Source organism: Oxyura jamaicensis, chromosome 5 (genome assembly GCF_011077185.1).
Source record: "Oxyura jamaicensis isolate SHBP4307 breed ruddy duck chromosome 5, BPBGC_Ojam_1.0, whole genome shotgun sequence".
In the NCBI taxonomy this organism is placed as follows: domain Eukaryota; kingdom Metazoa; phylum Chordata; class Aves; order Anseriformes; family Anatidae; genus Oxyura; species Oxyura jamaicensis.
This window is the reverse complement of record NC_048897.1, coordinates 10,840,058-10,862,376: the sequence shown is the minus strand read 5'-3', so window position 1 is coordinate 10,862,376 and position 22,319 is coordinate 10,840,058. Positions and strand designations below refer to the sequence as shown.

General features: G+C 36.4%; 1 protein-coding gene across 6 annotated transcripts in view; it reads left to right on the top strand.

The window, feature by feature from the left end:
* The window catches only part of AKAP6 (A-kinase anchoring protein 6), a 273,748-nt gene that overhangs the window by 184,085 nt on the left and 67,344 nt on the right, over positions 1 to 22,319 (top strand). For all 6 annotated transcript variants that reach the window (XM_035328142.1, XM_035328137.1, XM_035328139.1 and 3 more), the window contains one exon: positions 2,621 to 2,741. In XM_035328142.1, coding sequence (XP_035184033.1) covers positions 2,621 to 2,741 — 121 coding nt within the window. The remainder of the gene's footprint in view (positions 1 to 2,620; positions 2,742 to 22,319) is intronic.

Genomic DNA, 22,319 nt, shown 5'->3' with positions numbered 1-22,319 from the left:
TTTTGGCAATCAGTGGATTTGGATAATCTACCAAAATTAGATCTTTTCTGTAGTTCTTGCATCTGCAACACAGACACAGTATTTCAGAAGTATTTCCATGATTCTGCCTGTGGCAATATGAAAAAGGTCTGCTAAGCTCAGAAAAAAAAAAAAAAAAGACTCTCAATGTAAAAGAAATATTCAATATACCACAGAAATACTGATAGGTACATTTTAATCTTTACCTGTCACTGATCCTGCATTAGCTGGATTTTCTGAATATCTTTGTAACACCTTAATAACATAGTTTTTTCCATATAATAATTTAATAGTAATCAGTATTTTCAATTTATATGTAAGCTATTCATTTTAAAAACAAAGCATTTTTTTAAAAAAATCAGAGTTATTTCAGGACTAGTAAGAATATAGCAAATTTAAAAAAATGTATTGATGATGCTTTTTATGCTTGCTTCACTGTCTTCAAGCTCAGGAATATAACTGCCATAGACAGTTTGCTTAAAAATGGTCTCAGTTAACTTTATTTTAATAGCCGACCCATCAAAAAAAAAAAAAGAAAAAAGAAAAAAAAATGGAAGAGGCACAGGATCTAAACTATGGGGAAAAAATAAATCCCTGTTATGTCCTGCATCCCTTATTGGACTTTTTCCAGTTAATACTGTTTTTCTCACTATTTATTTTGGGTTGAGATGCTTTTTAGAACATTAGCTAGAAATCAGACTGTCCAGCTGTTTCCTAGTGCTTATTTGGGTTTTGAAAAGGTCAGGGAAAAGTGCTTTTGTGTGTCTTTAAAGGATCGATTCATTCTTTTACACCAATAAATGGACGAATTTGGACTGTTACCAAGATGTGGTTCTATAGATACAAAGCAGGTGTTTGGATCCAGCATGTGTTCTGCACATTACAGTGAAATCCCAGTCCACTTCCTGGCGCAGTCTCCAAAGTCATCCCATCCCATTCTGGCAGCAGAAGGCTATGAACATTGGATGTAGGATTTGATTCAGTCAGCTTCATATCTTAATTCAAATATTTCACTGCTGAGTGAAAACTGACCAAGTCCAACCGAATCAGTACTAATTTACATGAGATGAAATCAAGCCTGTTATATCATAAAACATAGGTTTTAATAACTGCTTGTCAGTTTTACGACGCTGGGTAATACTTGGATAGAACGGAAGGCAAATAAAAGAGCCCTACATACTGAAGATACAGCGTGGTTTTACTGTTTTCAGAGGAAGGGAGGAAGATTCACTATCACTGCAAATAGAGTATTCGAAATGGAGTTTGGTTTTATTTTAGTTTCAAAATGATATCTGAGTCAAATGGCTCCTGAAAGAGGAGTAAACGTAGACAGTGTACAGTGGATTAAACTAAGAGTTACTTCAGAAGCAGGAATCAACACTTGTACATTATACAAGACTTCCTTTGTTGTCAACTCATTGAAAATAATACCATAGAAGGCAAATGGCTTTTCTTTCTTCCTTCTCCTTTCTTTTTTTTTCTGTCAGTTCTACTTGTCACAACTTTATATATAAGCTTTCAAAATTACCATGCACATGGTACTCTAGTTAATAACAACTGAAACTGCAGTAGTATTGATAACATTAAAAACATATTTAGTTCATTGTTTCTCTGTTGAAATACTGCTGTTTTTTTAATGGTGTTGCTAAAGATGCAGAAAGCTAGAAAAGTTTTAAATAACTGGAGAAATTAGCTTTAGTGGAACATGTACTATTGTTTGATCAATATGGGGCTTTTTTATACTACTGACAAGGCTTTTGTTAGTTCCGGTTTTGGAGGTTTGAAGATCCCTTTTCAAGGGGTATTTTTTTGACGAATGTGCAGTTTTTAGTATGTACCTTCTGTCTTGTATCACGGTATTTTAGAAGAAGCTATGCCTTACTTATTCACTGGGCTTTCAATAGAGAATCACATTAATCCTTTTAAGCTCCTTATTCTAATGATTTATTTTGTTGAAAACCGTAGTGATCCTCCTTTGAATTTTAATGATTGCTGGCTATTCAAGGATTCATTGTTTTGACTTCCTGTCCTTACCTTTGTTTCTTACATGTCTGTAGGGAACACCTGTCTAATACTGTATCTGGCCTTAGTTCTCACTGGCTTACCATATTCACTCAAGCCTATCTTAAGGCGTTAAGTTGAAATGCTAGCTACTCATCCATGAAAATAAAAGTAGGATATTTACAGAGATAGGCAGATAGACAGCAGAGGGATAGCTGAATGGATCGAGTCATTTTTCTATGAAAATAATATTTTTATATGAATTATATCAAGATGGTTGCAAAGTTTGCTCAATATAAAGTCAGCACTTTAAAAACCATTAATCAACATTATCTATGGGGGATTTCTATTTCAGAAATTTTGAAGCAAACGCAGCATGCCAACAGTTGTCAGGATTTGGCATCAGCCGCTGAATTTAGGTCATGGCACTGGCTTAAATTGGATTTCAGTTTTCATTTTCCTCCACTCTGTATAAATACAGAATGTCTCTTTAGAAATATAACTAGGAACATCATGAGTTTTTGAGAATATATTATTCTAATACAAGATTTTAACAACTACACCGTATTTATGCATAATACATTTTGTTCCTTATCTACAGCCTTTTGGACTTTGATTCAGAATACCAGGAGCTCTGGGATTGGCTGATTGACATGGAATCCATCGTGATGGACAGCCATGACCTGATGATGTCAGAGGAGCAGCAGCAGCATCTTTACAAGGTTAGTGCTACCGTTACTGCCTTTACCTAGCTATAGAAGATCTGATTAGCTTGACAAGTCTTTCTCTCACAGGATATCGCTGCGTTCATTGTATGTATCATGGTGTCTATTAGAATTCCCTTCCCTGTCCCCAACCTCATTTCCATCCCCTGTGCGCTGACAGGCTGCTCCGACATCATAATTGCAAGAAAGTTCCCTTTATCACATTCTATTTGGTGTAATTCTATAGAAGGACAAAGATTTGTCTTCAAGATGAATAGAAATAAATGAAACTGCATTAATAAATAGACTGAAACAAAATGAAGGAAAAAAATGAAATGGTAGCATTTAACAAAATGTGTTTTGATTGGAGCTTTCAGCTGGATTTTTATCCACCTTTCAGACCTCTTCTGGGAAGAAAGAAATTTGCCTTGATTTTGGTTTGCTGCTGCCAGAATGCAGGACTTTTCCAATTTAATTTTATTAGTTATGCATAAAGCAGACATTGTCATGTTAAGTCATCACACTTGTGATTTCAGCAAAATGATTTTGGACTTGCATATTGATTAGAGAGTCTTCATGTATCTACAAAAGATGTGTATATACATACACACACAGTTACACACGCAGATTATTATATTTATCATGGTAGCGTTAGCCCAGTAGCTTTGTCACTTCTTTTAGAGTACTTACAGGAAGTTGCCCAAAATGCATGGATTTGATCTAAAACCGTTTCAGGCTTCACTGTGTGTCTGAGAAGCTATAGTCCATGGGAATGAGGGGCAGTGGGGAAAAGGAAGGAGGGGCTTTTGACAGAAATATCAGGCTGCAGTAAATCTTGCTCATTTAGGCAATTTTTATTGGAGTAATTCTGACAGTTGTCATCCTTGAATTGCTTTGAGCATATGGCATATTTCAAAGAGCAGATTGTGAATCATAAAAAATAAAATTAATAACTAACCACAGAATCAGCAACAGTATAATGACAAGAAACAACTACCCTCTAGCTTTTTTTTTAATTTCTTATCGAATAAATGGTACATTCAAGGTCAAATAGAAGTTGTTTTCTTTCTTCTATGATTGCACAATTTGATAATTTATTAAATATCATTTAGTTTTTCTTGCTTTGGCATCCTATTTTCTTGATGTCCTTCTTGCATTTCATTCTAATTTTAGTCCTTTTATTTAAAATACCTGGTGAAAAACCATTGCCATACAAGTTAAAATATGTTTAAGAATGGAAATATGGTTCAGGTCTGAACTATTTTAGGCTGCAAGTGAGTTTAATTCCATAATCTTTATTTCTTGATTTGTCAATCATTTCTTATTTTCACTAATGTATTTTTTCTAACTTTCTAAATACTTAATCAGATTAGTCACACATTAACAGTCCTGGCCCTGTCTAGGCTTAGAAATAAGCAATGTCAGAATTGGGTAAAAGGTTTCTTGTGAGTCTAAAACAGTGTGTTTTGGTAGTGCCTGTCCATATATGACCAGCTTGTACCATGCCTAATCTAGCTACTAGTTTTAGTCCTACGCTAATAAATAAATAAATAAAAATCAATAAACGTAGATCAAAGTTTTTTTTAAAAAATCCACCCATCAATATGAAGAGAATCAACAGGGTGTAAGCAGCCAGCCCAAGTATACTGGGTGCTAATTAGGATACTTCCCTTTCTGATATCCAAATGTAGCCATTAAAAATAATTATAGACGGTCAGGCATAGTGAGAATAATAAAAGAGGGCAGTAATTTATGACTTAGTTGGCAGTAGAGTATGGTGGCAAAATGAGGAATACTGTTTATCCAAAATGGGGAGTAACAGTCTCTCATTATTACCAAATTCTGTCTTACAATGTGTGTGACACTTCTGAAACAGAAAGTTTGTGTCAAAGGGACTGTGTGTTTGCTCTACAGTTTCCACAGTGATGGCATCTGCTAATTAATAGAGCCCCCATCTCAAAAGTACTGACAACTGCAAAACCACTTGAAGAAGGGTAGAAACAGACTGCTTTACCCTCTCACAGTGAATATTCTGAGTATACCTTTCCACTGAAAGCAGCAATCAAATTGCTAAGGACAGAAGGAAAGACTTCAGCAACTAGAAATGTGCAGTTTGGTTAAGAGATGGCTACGGAGTGTCCATAAACCAGGATGAGTATTTGCAGGTAATATAAAAGGCTTTAAAGAATAACATTAAGATCTGTTAGCCTTTCAAAGGAAAAAAAAAAAAATTAAAAACCTCCTAAAGAACTGTTGAAAGCCCCATAATTTCAGACATTTAAAAGTAGACAAAAGAAAACATTAGCAAATGTAATTGAGAGAACAATTCTACACTAGAAAAAGAGAGGTCAGATAAATCAGTAGGTCTTTATCATCCTTAATTTCACAAACTCAAGTAAAATAAGAATGAATCATGCCCTCAGAAACACTGTTAATATATATATATATATAAAACTATCCCAGTAAACCTCTTGTGTAATCAGTAGTGACACCCTTTTTATTTGGAGGGTTTCGTACAGAGTGATGGACGGTCTAGTGCTCACAGCAATGGGACACCAGCACTGCTTACACTTCACTGTGAACACGGCCTTTCTACTCTGTAGGGAAAGAAATCTGTAAAGAGAAATTCAAGCAGCTATTATTATCAGAATACCTCAAAGATGTGGGGTGTTATGAAAACATAGGTCTTGCTTTAGTCATTCTTTACCAGCTACAGCTTCAAACATGAAACTGCTAATTGCACTCTGCATTTTGGTGGATTCTCCTAAACCCACAGATCCCTCTTCTCAGTTATTGAGCTGACAAGTAATTGCACCTCTGAGCCAGCTCAGCAAGCCGCCTCTGCCAGGGAACCTGCTGTGGTATCACTATTACCAACAGTAATCACTGCCCCTAAGGAGTCTATGAATGGGAAGGAGCAATAATAAAACAGGTAAACCGGAAGGGAAACGCATACATTAACGCAGCATAACATAATATATAAATGCTAAAATTGCATATGGGAAAATAAAATATATTTTCATGGTTAGACTATTTTCCCACTACTCTATTTTCAGATTTAATATAGATTTAAGTCAACTCTCAATTTTTTTTGTAATATTCCAGGAGCTTCATGGTTTTTTATTAGGATCCTTATTAACTCTCTTTAACTATGTTGTATTTTGCCCTTAATATAAGAGGAGTATCACAGTCATTTTTAAAAATTTCGAATATGTATGCTGACTTTCCCTAGATTTCCGAGATTTTAGTGCAAAGACTTGCAAAAATAAGAAACTATTCTTCCTTATTTTTCCTCCCTGTGCTTCCCCGCAGCCCTAAATGATTTCAGCTTTACATTCTTAAACTAGCTAATGGTTTTGAAAATCAACTCGTGTTTGATGTGATGGCAGTCACAGAATGCACAACTTGCAGTTCATTTGTCCTCTGATGCTCTATCTACTAAGAAAAAACTGAAAGGAGCCTTCCCCCCCCCCCCCCCCTTTTTTTTTTTTGGACTCTCACTTCTTTGTACTGTAGTAAGAGCTCAGTTTAATGCCAAATGTATCATGTTTATTTCATTTTAATCTACTGCATGTGAGCCTGATCTCATAAGCTCTGAGTACACAGAACTTGCATTGACTTCAGCTGTATTCATGTGCCGTTTCTGGAGGATCAAACCCAAAGAATTTAAACTCCGTTAATTAGCCCTTTAGTGGGAACTTGAGTAATTCTGTACCTTGAACGTTCAAAAATGAAGCAAGTCAGTATTTACTGGAAATGTGGACATTAGAAATGAGTATACTAGGCAGAAAAGTTAATGATAATTCTTTCCATTTCCCTCAGAAGATTAATTGCAAAACTTAATTGTGTTAGATTAAAACCCCATTCAAATAAGTAGAGCATGATTGTTCCGACTGTTAGCATGTTCGGAATAAAATTAACTAAACATTTTAAAATATCAAATAAAAGAAATTGTATTTTCCTGTTTGGTTACAAGTGATGTATGTTGCTTTTAATACGAACTGCTTAAGCCGTAAGTCTTGAACAAGTAACTTCTTAGATAGCTGGAAACCCGCCCTACTTCTGTAGCAGCGCAGAGATTTTGGAGAAATGTAGTTGACGCGGCTTTAGGACAGGTTAACTACAAAACCATTTCATCAGCAGGAAGCGGCTCCCGGTATTAAATCCCATTACAACGCACCTCAAAACCTAGGATACCTTTTAAAAAAAAAAAAAAAAAAAAAAAAAGTGGAGGGAGAAACCTCCGGCAGCAGTTTTGGTTTCCCTCCTGGAGGCTGTCGCCCTCTCGAAGGTGCGGCGCCTTCTCTCCTCTGGGTGTGCTGCTGCTCCATTGTGCCGCTCCCTGGCGCGGCGGGCTGTGGCCCCGAGTGGATCAAACAAACCGTGGTGAAAGTTTCCCTCATTTGCATCACTTCTAGACAGCCCTGTCGTACTCTTTGCTGACAGGAAATCACTGTCTTTGTCACCTTTTTTCAGTGATCTCCTTTTGGCAGAGATCGGCCATGTGACCAGGATTAATCACAACAACAGCTCTGGCTCCGAACTCAATGACATGTTTTCCTCAGCACTTCAATAATGGTGTAGAGGAGTCAGTAGGAAATGACTACATTAATTTCAGAGTGAAAAGATAATTAACACTTAAGGACTAGTGCTATAACCTATGGAGCTATTATTCAAATTAAAACTAATTTATTAAAAACTTGTGAAAAAAAACCTGTCCTTTAAAGCAACTGTTAAAATCATCTTGCAAGAGTCTCTGAGTTTAACGAGAGGAATGAACTATATTTAACGCAGGAATATAAATACTGAGAAACTTCACCATTTGAAACTGGAGGCTGAAGTATGTAAAGTGCTTACTTAGATGATATGAATAGGATACTGGCAAACAAAAGCAGCAGTGTGCTCCTAGAATGCTGTGCTTAAAGGAGTTTCCTTGGCAACAGAAATGCAGTTCCAAAAGTAGACAGAAGTTTCCTCAGAAAACATACTATTAATAACAACCTTCCGGAACAACTTGGAACAATTTGACTACTTGGCAATAATAATGCCAAGTGTTCTGCAAATTAATCTAACACATAACACTTATATGTTTCTCTTGCCCGTAATTCTCCTGAACCGGAGGACCGAGTTCTCTTCAGGCGGAGGATACAAATGTGAGAAGCAGTTCCAAATGCTGCTGAAATAGAAAGAGGGCTCAGACAGCAGTAGCCTAGAAGGATCAATTAATGTGCTTTGTATCATTTTAACTTGTAAAACAGATTAGTTTAATTGGATTACTTTATTCCGTTTAAAATGAGTCCTGCGTACCTACTGAAGCTGCATTGTAGTTCAGTCTTTATTTCAAGCAGATTTTCCATATAAAGAAAACTTATTAAAAGATTAACAGCCTGAAGAGTGATATATTTGGACAATATGCTTAGGGGATTGGTTATAAACGAGAAAACGTGAAGATTTTTGCTCCTACGATGCATATTCCACATGGTCCGTACTGCCTTCTGTCTGTCTAGTGATCTGTCAGTGCCGGCACCGAGCTGCCAAAGCAGTCGGGGGAGATGGTGATTGTCACTTTGGAGGAAGCTCTCAGCACACTGCAGGATTAAGCCCCTTGTAGGTAGTAACTACAAATCTGCTACACATGCACTATTTTTAGATATGTCATCATTTCTGTATGAGCCAAGAGAATAAACTAATTTCGGATTTGCCTTGCCAATAAGAATCATTAGAATTCCACTAAAGGCCATAAGTTTACTAGACAGGAAAGGTAGACCGTGCGACTGCCTCGACTTTTCCTGAAATCTTGGATCTAAAGGTTAAAAGTAATCAATATCTCATTGTGCAGCCTGATAATAAGTAATAACCATGATGTTAAAATCAGATAACACTTAGGTGTGTTGACCCATTTGGGAAGGGTTTTTTTAATTGCAGTCAGAATAGTCATTATAGTTTGCTAATAAACTTTTCAGCTAGCTTGCAAAAATCACCACCTTTTTGAAATATGACTTTAATACTATTAACAAATTATGCCCCAAATTATTCCCCAACGTGAAAGCTTTTATTTTATCTGATGAAACATATGTAATTATTTTTTAAATTAATAGAGAAAGATAATTCTGCTAAATAATATCAGTAAGGATATTCAGTAGCAATAGTAAATTACAGTACGTACCTTTGTCTTCATATATGGATTGATACTTGCCTCAGTAGAAGCTATTCATGGTAGTATGTTTTTAACTGTCATGCAGAATAAGATAACTGAACTAAGTTTTGCAGAAAACTCAGAGTTCAGTTACTGTTCTTCTTGAAATTCAGTAATCTCCATGTACTCGGCTGGATTTTTTTTCAACAGATTGAGAACCTCTACAGCATTCCACGCTAGGTAGGAAAATCAACTGTTTTGCATGAGAGGTCTCAAAAATATCTGACACCCCATGCAGCAATAAAAGTCTGACTGTTATTAGGGCATCAACTAAGGGATCTGACGCAGCAAAGCTTCCTGGTCTGTTATTGCAGGAAGTGATGAAATTGGTTAACTTTTTCTGAGCAAGTATTTTCACTTCAGTTGTGCTGGAGAATAGAGTGAAAACTCCTTTGTGACACATCCTATAACAACCAGTTTATTTTTCAGTGGTCCATATGTTTAACTTTGTAATATGGTTAAACTCCTTGTTACCTCTGGCAAATTCTGTATTTTAAAAAGCCGCATATAAAATTATTGTTGGCAGAAAGTCATCTTCATAGCAGATAAATGTTAAGTTTTAATGTCTTGTATAATTACAATAGGAAACACTGATGACCATGTCTACAGAATTACAAAGTAAGCTTAGAGAATGGGTAAAGAAATAATATAAAATATTTTTACATTTTCTTGGTTGCTTCCATAATATGTTTCAAGTGTAAACATGCATTTTTAAAGACAGTGTTATAATTTCTAATGAGAAGACTCCCTTTATTTTTTAAAGAAGTGGCTTCATGCATTTCACAAGAGTAAAAGGGTTTCTCCCATTTCTTCCCAGCATGACATTGAAGATGAACTTCACATTGTAGCAAAGCAGTATTTACGGAGCATGTAGCAAAAGCCAGCACAGCTTTTGGGAGATTAAAGCAGTGTGTCTAGAATGAAAGAGGCATTTGACTTCAAACAAAAGTAAATGTGTACCACATAGCTGTCATCACCATTCCTTACTACAGCTGCAAAACGTGGACAATTTACAGTCATCACGTCAAGCATCTTAGTCAACTCCACATGCTCTGTCTTTGTGCCCTTGGTGGTATAAAATGGTAGGATAAGGTCCCAAACATTGAGACCTTAAAGCTTTGTCAAATACTCAGCAGTGAAGCAATGGTCTGGCACACTCAGCTGTGGTGGTTTGAGTGCATATGTCCAGCAGTAAATTGCCCCAAACCATTTTCTGTTCAACAAGCATTTTTTTTTTTTTTTTTTTTTTTAAAGGGAAGGGGGGGAATATCACCTTAATTCACCCAATGGGCGATGAAATTTACCACCTTCATTGCTTTCTATATTCTAGGACTGCATAGCATCCAAACCAGATAGAAAGGGCTCCAGATTAGTATCAGATATACTAAATTATTATTGGCCTAATCTTTGGAGCAAGAATCCCTAATAAATGGTATTACCCTTGTGTTGTTTTACTTGCAGTCAAACACTAGGCACAACAATACTGGTGCTGCAATGTTCTTCCATCCCCTGAACAGAGTAAAGAGGCCATATGGTGTCCCAAAACATGCATGTGTTCTGATTTACATGTTCTTAGCACGACCTCTCAAAAATTTATCATTTGGTTTAAAGGAGTTTAGGTTATCTGTATTTTCTTGTTTCCTGACACAGTGGATCACATGCAGACCACATGTAAGTCCTAAGAGCTGCCTGCTCTGAGGCTAGTATTTAATGTATTATCATAAGGTTTAGGATTCTAGGGACATTGGCATTGAAATTGGCTTGTTTGGCTTTAATAAAGTCAATATGAGTCAGCTGACTAAAAAAATCTTGCACAGTCATTTTGGAATTTGCACCCACAATTCACTCATAAAATCTCATATACAATAATCCCAAATAAGGAAGAACAGCCCTGTATGTAGAAATTTAAAGAAGACAGGACTGATTTCTCTTTATCTCACTGTATCCCAGAGCCTTTTGTCTACATTCCATGGCCATTGTTCTGGGTTGCAAAACCATATATTACCAATTAAAATTGGTAGTATTTAAATACATTTAATTTAATTTAAATAAATTAAAATAAGTCTGTAACATAGAAATGGCACGATCAGGTCAGAGAACAGTGAATCTTGATTCTCCAGACATTGTTGTTCCATGAGGTTGTCCCCCCATCAGCTTAGAGAAGTCCATAGAGCATGCTGCCTCGAGCTGTTCCACAGCCTGAGCCCCACACTGTGAAGAGCCATCTTCTGTGTGGTGCACATGCAAGTGTCTGTCCTGAAGCTACCTTCTACTAGTCTAATTTGATGCCCCATAGTATTTTTTATTGGAAAATATAGCAAATAATGTATTGAAGTAAGACAGAAATAGGACAGTGACAACATAATTTTTGACTTTGTATGTGAACACGTTTGTGGTTTTTGTAGCAGGTTGGTGGATTGGGCTTTTTTGTGGGATCCAGATAAAAAACTCAGTAGTGCCTTAGATGACAGCAAAGACCTATGGGGCAAGAGTATTACCCTATGTCTCATGTTACTTGCCATTTTTTTTTTTTCCTGTATTTTCACATCATTCCACAGGAGAAAATATATCAGTGTTTTCTAAACTCATAGAAATTATGTGTTTTATCCATGATATTTTGCTTCAGAAACATAATACAGGAAATACTATTTTATTTCCCAATTACTATTCCTCAGTATACCTCATAAATAATTGATATTGTAATGTTTCTTATTAAAAATAAAGAAAACCCAAATGAACACAGAAAACCTTGTTATCAGGTTTTCTAGATGAAACCCAAATTCACTAAATCTCAATAAACTTGCAGTTGCATTACATTCAATGCATACATAGCAAAATCATAAAAAATAAGTTACAGTGAAGTATATCAGTTTACAATCTCCCACATTTTTATTTGTATTTTTTACTTTTATAAATACATTTATAAGATATATGTTCTCTAAATGCAATATATACAAATATGAAATATTTATATTTAGTTGTATAAGTGTGTAAGCATTTTACAAACTTAAGTTTAGGTGATTGTTTTGCTTTGTGAGTATACATTTTAATACATTTTACTAAAAATAGCTCCTGTATTTTGTGCTAAATTCGCCTTCTAACAAGGTAAAATAAGCAATCATTATAATTTCATTCACAGTTGCAGTCGTAGTTGCATCAGGTCCAATGGGGTCCTGGGGTAGGTTCCAACCAGCTCCTGTGGCCAGTGGGAAATGCCTGTGGCTCTTCCTAACCACTCGTGGGTGCTGATATTTTAGCATTGCAGAAAACATGGTTGCTATAGAATTGCAGTAATCATGAACTGTAAATATTGCTTGTTTCTATGGAGAGGTGCTTTTGGGGGAAGACAGCAGTTGCGCCCTTCAGTCGTCATTGTTGCGGCATGATTGGTGCCATTGCAGACTTGCAGAACATACTCCAGCTGTGTTGCAGAGCAGACCAGCAACACATGTTGCTGCAGGGAAAGCTATGGGCCGGTTATAGTTTGAACGGTGATACGCTGGGAGAAGGGGTCATCTGTGAAGACTAATTTAGACTGCTAAGAGAGCTAAGTAGACAGGCCTATAAGAAATAGAGGCTCCTCCAAGGGGTGATTCAGGGCAGAAGCTTAAGTTAAGCACTCTGAAATAGTTTCAGAAGAAACCTTTTCTCTCTTATCTCTCCACTGATTGTATAAAGGGGTTATGAAGATCAGCCTCTCTCAGCATTACCTCTCACTGACTTTCTCAGTTATCATGAAAAGAGTTTTTTTTAGTACCATTGTATCATGTCTATGCAATATTCCAGTTTGAAACCCTGCTGTGATGCATCCAGAATTTGACAGACATTACACCGCCATTTGATCATCTCTGCTTTACCAATTGATTTTGCTTAGAAATGGGAGATGATGGATAAAGAATTTCTGTTAGAGTTTTTCAGGTGTTAACTTTGTAAAGATGAACATTTGTCTTTTTGAATGAGGTATTGAGACAGACATACATGATTTTTGCTGGCCATCATCAAGCAGGACTATATAATACGTCTGCTAGAGAAGTGGAAGAACAGTAATTGCCAAGACCTCTTAGATTCTTACCATGTGTGGAGAGGTCAAATAAACACCATCAGCTGTGAGAAGTAGGTTGTCCCATGATCCCACTATGCTGTTAGAAAGTTCATTTGTAGTGTTTTGTTTTGATTTTCCAGTAACTATCTAATTTAAACTCGGGGTTTGTTTTTCACCAGCAAGTCAATAATCAAATGCATCATAGTGTGAGTATGGAAGACTTTTGCCTTTTTTTTTTTTTTCCAGGTCTCAGGGAAAAAACAAACAAACAAAAAACACCACTGAACAGCTTTCTTTCTGAAAATATGCAGTTTCCTTATTGCTTCAGCATAGGTCAAATAGAATATGTAGAATATGTAGAGTAATGTAGAATATGTAAGGTGTTAATGCCAGAATGCCAGAGGCTGAAACATGTAATAGTTAAAAAAAAAATAAAAGGGGTGGGAGGTGGAGGAGGAAGATGGGGGGTGAGGGAGAGGACAAAACAGGTGAAGAAAATCACCCCTCTTCTCCTTTGCCTCTGTGTGCTGAGCTAGGGACCTTTCTATCCATTCCTCCATCTAACACTAATGACTAGTCTCTGTGTTGTTAGTTTGCTGACGATTAGAGAGTAAAATTCACAAGATGCCTACTGAACTTAGAGGCCATAGAGCAGCAGTAACTCAGCAGTAGTAACATCAACCCATGTATTCACACTGCAGTTTGATAACTAACTTACTGTGATGAGGATTAGGCAAAAGGGAGCAGGTTTCGTTGCTGATTAAAACTACTGGCCTGGCCTCCCTGGGTCCACCAAATTTCAAGAGTCAATGAAGGTAGTAAACGAAGAACCAGTTTAACACTAGAAATGTGAAGTATTTCCTCTTATTTCCCCAAATGTAGCACATGAGATCTGGGACAACAATCACATTAAACAGGAAGGTAGTATCTGTGAATACTCAGATAAAACATACCTAAAAATCATCTAATATAGCTTGCATGGTTCTGAGCACCAGAAAAACTGGAACTCCAGATAAAAAGGGCTTTGCTTTGAGGCAATGGGAACAATGTCTTAGTCTCTAAAAAGAATTGATCAGAATGACAAATATAATTCAAAGTAAATACAAAGCTATAAAAAGGTTTACTTAACCAGTGCCAGAAACATAAAAGGGGATATGGTATGGTGCCAAGAACTGAAGTGCCCATGTGTAACTGAAGACATAAAACATTTCGTAATTATATCTCTTCCTCGGGATCACTTGTGAAATACACAATTCTCATTCACAGGGAAGATTTCAGAGTAAAGCGAGTCTAATGTATGCTTCCAAATAGTGGCCAAACTATCCAGAGAAGTGCCAAAAGACAAACAGCAGAACACACACCTAGATATAAATCAAAAGAACACGAGAAGCAGGGCAGATTCAAAGCAGCTGAAAATGTAGGCGTTTTAGTGCAACATATGTAGGTGAACAGGTACTGTGAAAAGTAGAAGGAAAAATGTTTTTGTAAAAAAAAGCCCCATGCAGGCAGATTGAATATTGCAGTTACCTTTGAAGTTAAAATATAGTGTCTAAAACCACTGAGAATTTAAGGTTTTAATGAAGAAGGAGATATCTGTAATGTGACTTGAGCAGATCTAAAGATTCTCAGTGTTCTGGCAATGCATAAGGCTGCCAGGCATTCAATTGCTATATTTGCAACTATGCTATTAGATCAATGACTAATTTGATACCAGCTGGATTGTGGAGCCAGCTGCAGTGCAACACTGATAAGGAGCAAAATTAGACTGGAGAGATGCAACCAAGCACTGCAGATGTGCAATGAAATCATGATGAGGCCGGTGGATAAATGTAGTCAGTCAATAAGGAAACCCTGAAATAAGAGAGATCATCACTTAAAGTTTACAATAGTTGTTTTACAGGAATTCTGTATGCTGGTGGCCGTACATCTGTACAAGCTCTGGTTTCAGTTGCAAAGCAATATTCAAAGCAGTATGTGAAAGAAACAAGACAGTTGCTGTGTTTCCTCCCTGGCATTCTAGCTGAATATAATACTTTTGAAGATGACCACTTGGTGTTAAGTTGAAGTTAGCACAAAACCCCACAAATGACCCTAGAGTTGTCCAAAACAGAATTCTGTAAGTCTAATGAAACTGCTGAAAAAGGTTATGTGGCAAAGTAGAGACCGTGAAGCCAAAGAAACTAAGGCAGACTGGATCTGCCTTAGTGTCAGATCTGCTAGTGATCCACTAGCGTTCAGAAACCATTAAACTGACCTCCAAATCATTGAACTGAAGCCTGGGACATTTTTTTTCTTCACACTGAAAATGTTCACTGTGATGTCAAATACAAAATTGGCATATTGAGATAGCAGTCCTTTAATAGTGCAGCTATTTCAAGGGAGTGAGCTATGGTCTCCTTCTTTAGAAAAGTGAATCCCTTTGCAGAACTGTGGAGCTTTACAGAAATCTAGTGATACAGAGCTCCTGTTAGCTCCTCTGTTGTTGTTCCCCACAATAGTAGAAATAGTGAATGCACATAGGGGTAAGTAAAAATGAAAACAGCATTCCTTCTGACACAGATCACCAATTGTGGAAAATGCCCCAGTGGCAACTAGCAGCTGGAATATGAGAGTGAAGGCTGATTTATATGACCCGTTTGACATTTTATTGTTGGCTTAATCCAATAGAAGCACTATAAATGGTAAATTTTTATTTCTTTCACTTTTCTTTAGATCTTAAAATTATAGGTTCAGGGAGTACCACACTGGACTTTCTACATCAGAGCCTCACTTAACATACACAGATTGTCTCTGAGAGGAGTAGGGGCTCTTGGATCCCAGCAGGAGATGGGAATTAGAGGCAAAATATTGTGCATCAGCTGATCATTGCAAAGAAGTGGCTTCTAGCCCTGGTTTCTGAAATCAGTGAAACAATGAATTTCTGTCTTGCCCAGAAGCGACAGCACAGCTTGCTCCCTTCACATGCACAGTGCACTGTTCTTCCAGAAGAGACAGTGTACCGTGCATTATCTGATGGGCAGTGTCTCACCTCTGAGACACAACCTGCTGCCTCTGGCTACTGATGGACCCACACCCACAACTATTATTTTTTTTGGTCTCAATTCAATGCTGGTTGTATTTCTACTAATTAATGAACAGTACTGACTCTTCTCTAAAAATGGATGAACAAAGTAGAGTACTTAGTATAGATGCAAAGTAAAGAGGATGCAGTTTGTTTAAAGATGAATATCTGCATTTACTTCAGTTGTCTGTAAGATACATATCTCTATACATGTATTTTGTCTAACAGCACAAATACAAAATAAGTGAGCTTAGCTATTCCTGGCACATTTCAAAGTTACTCACAGTATTAAAATGTTAAGCAATAAAAATGTGTATTTCATGGAAAATGTTTATGTTTGGCTCACATTAATTAAAATTCTACTCTTCCTGTTAGAAACAAGTTTAAAAGGGAGGTAGAACATTGCTGGCCAATAGCATCGGGCAATAACAAGCAGAACTAATTTTTGGGAGGATAGGTGACATATGTGTGAGGAGGTTTTTGCATCTCTCTTAAAAGCAATGTGTCTCACAAGCTATTTCTTGGATGAACTGCAGGGTAGTCTCTCTGTAGACTGACCATTTCCACAGGCAATGCTCTTCATGGCCATAGGTAGGAAATCCTCACCATGGTGCTGAGGCATGCTCAGATGACAGCTCAAATGTTCTGGTTTGTCCCTGCATGTTTAAATAGCAAAGAAGTATATTTTCCACACTTTACCCAGGTGAATTTATGCCAGAAAATGAATCTTGTATGTGCCTCCTTCCCTTCAGAGCAGTCACTATTATAATAACTTGCATATCATTTAAAGTGTCGTGCTCATAGGTGCCCGTATAAGTTCTGAACATTTCCTCTGTATTTGGATAACCTCACAACATGGAGAACTAGAGTGATGGCAGACCTTCTGATGGTCTAGGCATTTTGTTTGATTAAAATCAGCATAAACCATTTGGATCATGCATGTGATTTATTTGTAAATTTGGTGTAGAGGTCTTATGAAAAAAGGCTTTTATATTGATATTAGGATTTTATAAGGCTAAAAATAGCCTCAAACACCCAACATTTCCAGTCACATGCACACTGCTTTGCTCTCTGGTGCTTTCTAATTTATTCACTCCCAAAGAATATGCTTCCTTCTCAGGTTCTTCAGAAATTGTTGCATCTTTCATTTTAGTTCTTTTTGTACATATGTCTTATAGCTTGGTGACTTAATCTGCCAGGGCTAGAATTTGTTATCCTAGTGCTATAGATGTTAATACCAGCAGATTCTGATCAAACCCAACAGATCATGTTCTGACTCTTAGTTGTCAAGTCACTCAACAATTGAGGATCTTTCCAAGGTTTTTACTCTAAACTCATCTATTCAGACATCTCGGCTACTTGTCACTAGACAGCAGTTGCCTTACCTTTCATATCAACTTCTTTGGTATGTCTGAATCTACAGCATGGGCAGTAACTTGCACTGATGCCAGTTGACATTGGTTTGTATGGCTGTAAGATATTTTGACCCCGATCTGTGGGCATTGTAATCTCAGTTCCTGCGTCCTTCAAAGTAGTGGGCTGGCCAACGTGTTTTTATGTAGCCTGTGTTCAGGCTTCCCAGAGAAGCTCCTACAAGACAGTTATGAGTCTTATCAAGGGAACGGAGAAGCGCAGTGTGATAGGTTGAGCTGCGGTGGAACCTCATTTTCTAAAGGCTCATGGGAAAAGGCTAGGAACTTAACTTATGAGCACCTTCAATGCAAGAAAATGTTGCTCACCCAACCTCAGTATCTTGCCTCAAGCAGTGACCAGTCCCTGAAAACCTAAGATAAGCTAAAGAAAAACTCTTTTATATATTCCTACTTTAGTTGTAATAGGTTTTAATTGACGGAGTTTATGCATTTATTTCATGTTATGTCCTTCGTATGGTCCTCCAATTTTTAGTTTAAAGTGGATAATTAGCTTATTTGACCACCAGGTGGCCTGCTACACTGTGTTGTTCGGTGTATGCCCGGACTCATGTCTTGGGAAGGGTGTACAATAATATTTATTGAAACTTCTATTGTTAGGGGACATTATTCTGTGACTGCAAGCATGGCATTTGTAATCTTACTTCAGTCTTTTTTGTAGTACCAGTCAAATATAAATGTATTCATACCAGTGAGATTTTTTTCAGGGCTAACTGAAAGGTTGCAAAATTAACAAACACATAGAATATCCTTAAAGATTTTTATGTGGTTTAAACGTTCAACCCTTTTTCTTAAGTGCTTAATGGCTTTACCAAAGGACAGTTAACTTCTTTCTCTGCCATTTCTTCCACACTTTATTAAAGAAGCAAAGAATAAAATCAATGCAATGGCAATTCTTCAAACATCAGTACCAAATGCCAATCACCAATGAGCTGGAAAAATTACCTTTAATAGGGTTAATGTAGTGCTAGTGTAGCTTCTTAATGTACAAAAGCTCTATAGCCTGTTCTGAAATATGTATTCATTACTTTAATTTCTTTAAATTTCAGTTCTATAGCAACATATTATATCTCCAGCATAATAGCTAAGAAAATGACCTAACATAGTTGATTCAGATGCAGATTTGGAAAACAAAACAAAACAAAACACCGTAACCTAGTACTATTAGGACCATGGAATACCAACAAGGTAGACTTTATATTATTATTTTTAGAATAGTCACTAATTATAAAATGACTTTTTACACTAAGAAGCACAAGTTTGGGTAAAACTATTTATTTTATTGAAATGAAGGTGCCATTCACGACAGTTATGTCACCATAAAAATCAGTCACTTACTTTCCCTGATATTCTCAACAGAACATCTTCCTTAAAAAATCTGAATATCACAGCATAAGTGATGGGGTCTTGTTCTTTCCCCCTCAGCCTTTTCTCATTCTTTTTCCTTCAATTTTCTATCTTCATTTGGAATTACTAAATTACCTATATATGCAGCATAGTACAGCAAATGTTTATTGACTAGGCAGAGAACAGTTAAATTTGAAGGCATCGATACACATTATTTTAAGCGTATAGCTTGTCTTAATGGGCACAGACCTTTCTAATTTGTATTTGAACTGCCACACAGCTATCATGGCATGCATGGTTACCAGGATAAGTTGACCACAAAAGCAGGACCAGAATGTCTTGAGAGAATGCCAGAAAAATAAAAGTTCATAAGGCTACCCTAGTGTTCTCTACAGCTGAAGTAGATTCAAAATATCCTGAATTTGCTTCATATTACTTCAGGACTGGTTTTGTGTCCTGATATTTCCTGTTGCTGTGGTCCTTTGAAAAATTCCTTCTCAGATATATGCATATATTTTCAAGACGTCTTTTTTTTTTTTTTTTTTTCTAACATAGAATTCAGACATTTAGTGTAGGAATAATTTGCCAATATCTAAACCCACTGACATTGAAAGCATTATATGTGTTTGAATATCGATAGCCACCAGTTTATAAGACTCCTTAGGGCATGAAGATTAGCATTTCATTGAAGCAGCATAAGTCAACATGAAGGGTTTTTTTTATTATTATTATTTTTATTTTAAATTTTTTTACCTTCTTAAATCCACTTTTACAGTTTCATTGCAGTATTTTTATAGAACTATGTTTGTTTTATTTTATTTTATTTTATTTTATTTTATTTATTTATTTAATTGCTGAAAGGTTGTATTAATATACAGGCCTTTAACTGTATGCTGGTTTCAGAGAAGCTTACTGCACAATGCTAAACAGAAAGGTGCAGATTCCTTAGTCTGTCAAGATGATTACACATTCAACTTTAAAATTTCCAGTGTGAATCTAGTGCAGGTATGTACTAGAAAATACTCCTCTTGTGGATGCAAATCTTATTGATACCATCTAAGTCACTTGCTCATTTGCTACTACGGTTATTTTCTCCTACTCCCCATACTTCCCAGTATGAAAAGAAGCAGAAAAAAATCTTAAGCTGAACCAGGAGAGCCTAACAAGTAAAAGCCAAAATGTGACTACAGGCAATATTTTCCATAAGCACAAGTGAAATCCAAACCCATTGTTTTTCATTTATATTAGGGAATATAACATATATTAAGTTATGGAAAATGGGCTTTCTGACAGTACTAGGAAGAATCAAGCCTTAAGATTGTCCAAAGTATGTGTATTTGTCTTCACCAGCCTCTGTAAAAATTGTTTTGCTTCTCTATATTTTGGTTCTTTATGTAGTAATCTGAGAAACACAAAATCCAAGATCAGTGCAACTCATCTATTTTCGTATTTGATTCTTATAATAACGTCATGCTTTCACAGGCATTCAAACTATTGGCAAAGGTATAAGAAGATAAAACAGCAGGAAGATAAATTCAAACTAGAAACAAGCCACACAGCTTTTAGCAGCTAAAGAAGCCAGTGATTTTTCATTTTATCAAGCAATGCTATGAATTATCCATCATTTGCGACTTTAAATCAGGGTTGGATGCAATACCAAAAGATTTGCTTAAACCCAGAACATCAAGAGTTTAATATCAGTAAGCAAAGGTAAGACTATGGCACATTTTATACAACTGGTGAGGTTAGATTATGACAATTTCTTGAACTTCAGATCTGTGAATCAGCCCAAGTTTTTTTTCAGAGAATATTTTGGCAGAATGCCATTAGAAATGAGAAGAAGCTTTCAGCTTTCATCATGCCAGCAAATAACAGAGTTCACATTTAGCAGCAGCATAAAGCCTTGAAAACAGACACCTGAAATCGGGGATATAGAAGCTGAGGAAAAGCTTCTTTTGTTTCTGTCTCACTAGTTGTACAGTAGACAAAATGAGTTCAGTGTCACTACACTTACGTATTTTTTTAAAGGTAGCTATTAGTTCCTAAGTGTCTTACAGAAATAAAGATTTACTGAGTTTAGATCTGAGGTATTTTCTACAGTGACTTAAATGTACCATAAGTAGTATAATACTTTTTTTTTTTTTTTTTTTCAGTCTAGTATGAAACAAACAACGTTAAGTAGTTTTGAGTGTAGCTACACTAGACAACGTGTTCTGTAGGAGAGGATGTTGGTACAGATCTCAAAAGACTTGTGCTCCCACATCAGTGATCTCCGACACTGCACACATCATCCATCTGTGCCTCAATTTCTCATTTGAAATTGAGAATTATATTTCTGCACAGGACTGTTGTGAGTCCCCAACTAATTAGAGCACAGGAATGGCAAGCTTGATTGTGCCTGTAAAATGCTGCATTAGCCATAGCCTTGCTGATGGCTGTTCTGAAAGAGGCTGAGCATCTTTCCTAGGCACAGCAGCTGTTTGAGATACAGAGAGACTGGCTTTTAGCATGTCCCAGATTGTTTAGTTTCCAACATTTTGGACAGAACTGCCGTTCATAGTAACGGTCAACAGCATCTCACTCCATCCCATCACAGAGTAACGGAGTGCATGCTTCTGTTCTTGGTGGTTCATGATCACATTTCACAGACCCCTTGGGTGGTGAGGCTTTTAAAGAGCAAGCCCAATGCCATGGGCAGGTGGAAAGAGGCAACATTTCTTCGTCATTTTCCCTTTTCTTTTCCCATTATATGTGTGATAGCTTCTCCCAATTTTATTGATTTGGTTTTGTCTGTTGTAAGTTATTTAAAATATTAAAATATTGTTACATTCTGAAAGTCCATTCTTAGAAATGGATTCAGAGCCTAATTGACTAAGTTTCTGGAGGTTAAAAAAAATCATAATTTGTCATGTTTGTTAGTTTTTAGAAACAATGGTCACACTAGGATAGTCCCTTAAATATTATGCAGCAAAGCTAATGGTGTGGGAAAGTGTTCTAAGATTGAATTACATCTTGGAAGAAGTTTTTCCACTTTCAAGGTACTCTGGCTTTTACTCAGAAAGCTGCTTGGGCATAGCATTATGCTGTGTTGATCACTAGTGAGGAAGAGAGAAAGCATTTGTATTAAATACTTACAGGTCCATCAGGGTGTTATCAGATATTCTGAAGAATGCTAGTTGTTAGTTCTCATCGTTCAGCCATCTTTATATGCTTAGTTTGTTTCAGGGACTTACTACTAAGAAGGGAAAAAAATAATTGCTGCTGTAGCGTTTACTATCAAAGCTGTTAATACTGTAAAAAATGAAATATTTTCTTCCATGTTAAAATAATTCAATGACATTTGTGAGGTGTACAACTTCTTGCCAACTCTTCTAATTTAAAACATTATCTGTTTGAGGAAAACATATGTTAGAAATTTTTAATTCAGTGATAGGAAAGGCACTAATGAAATATGCATGTATGAATTTTGTATCGCATAAGTTTCCTCTTTCTTGAAATGTGATTAAAAGCCAAACATCTG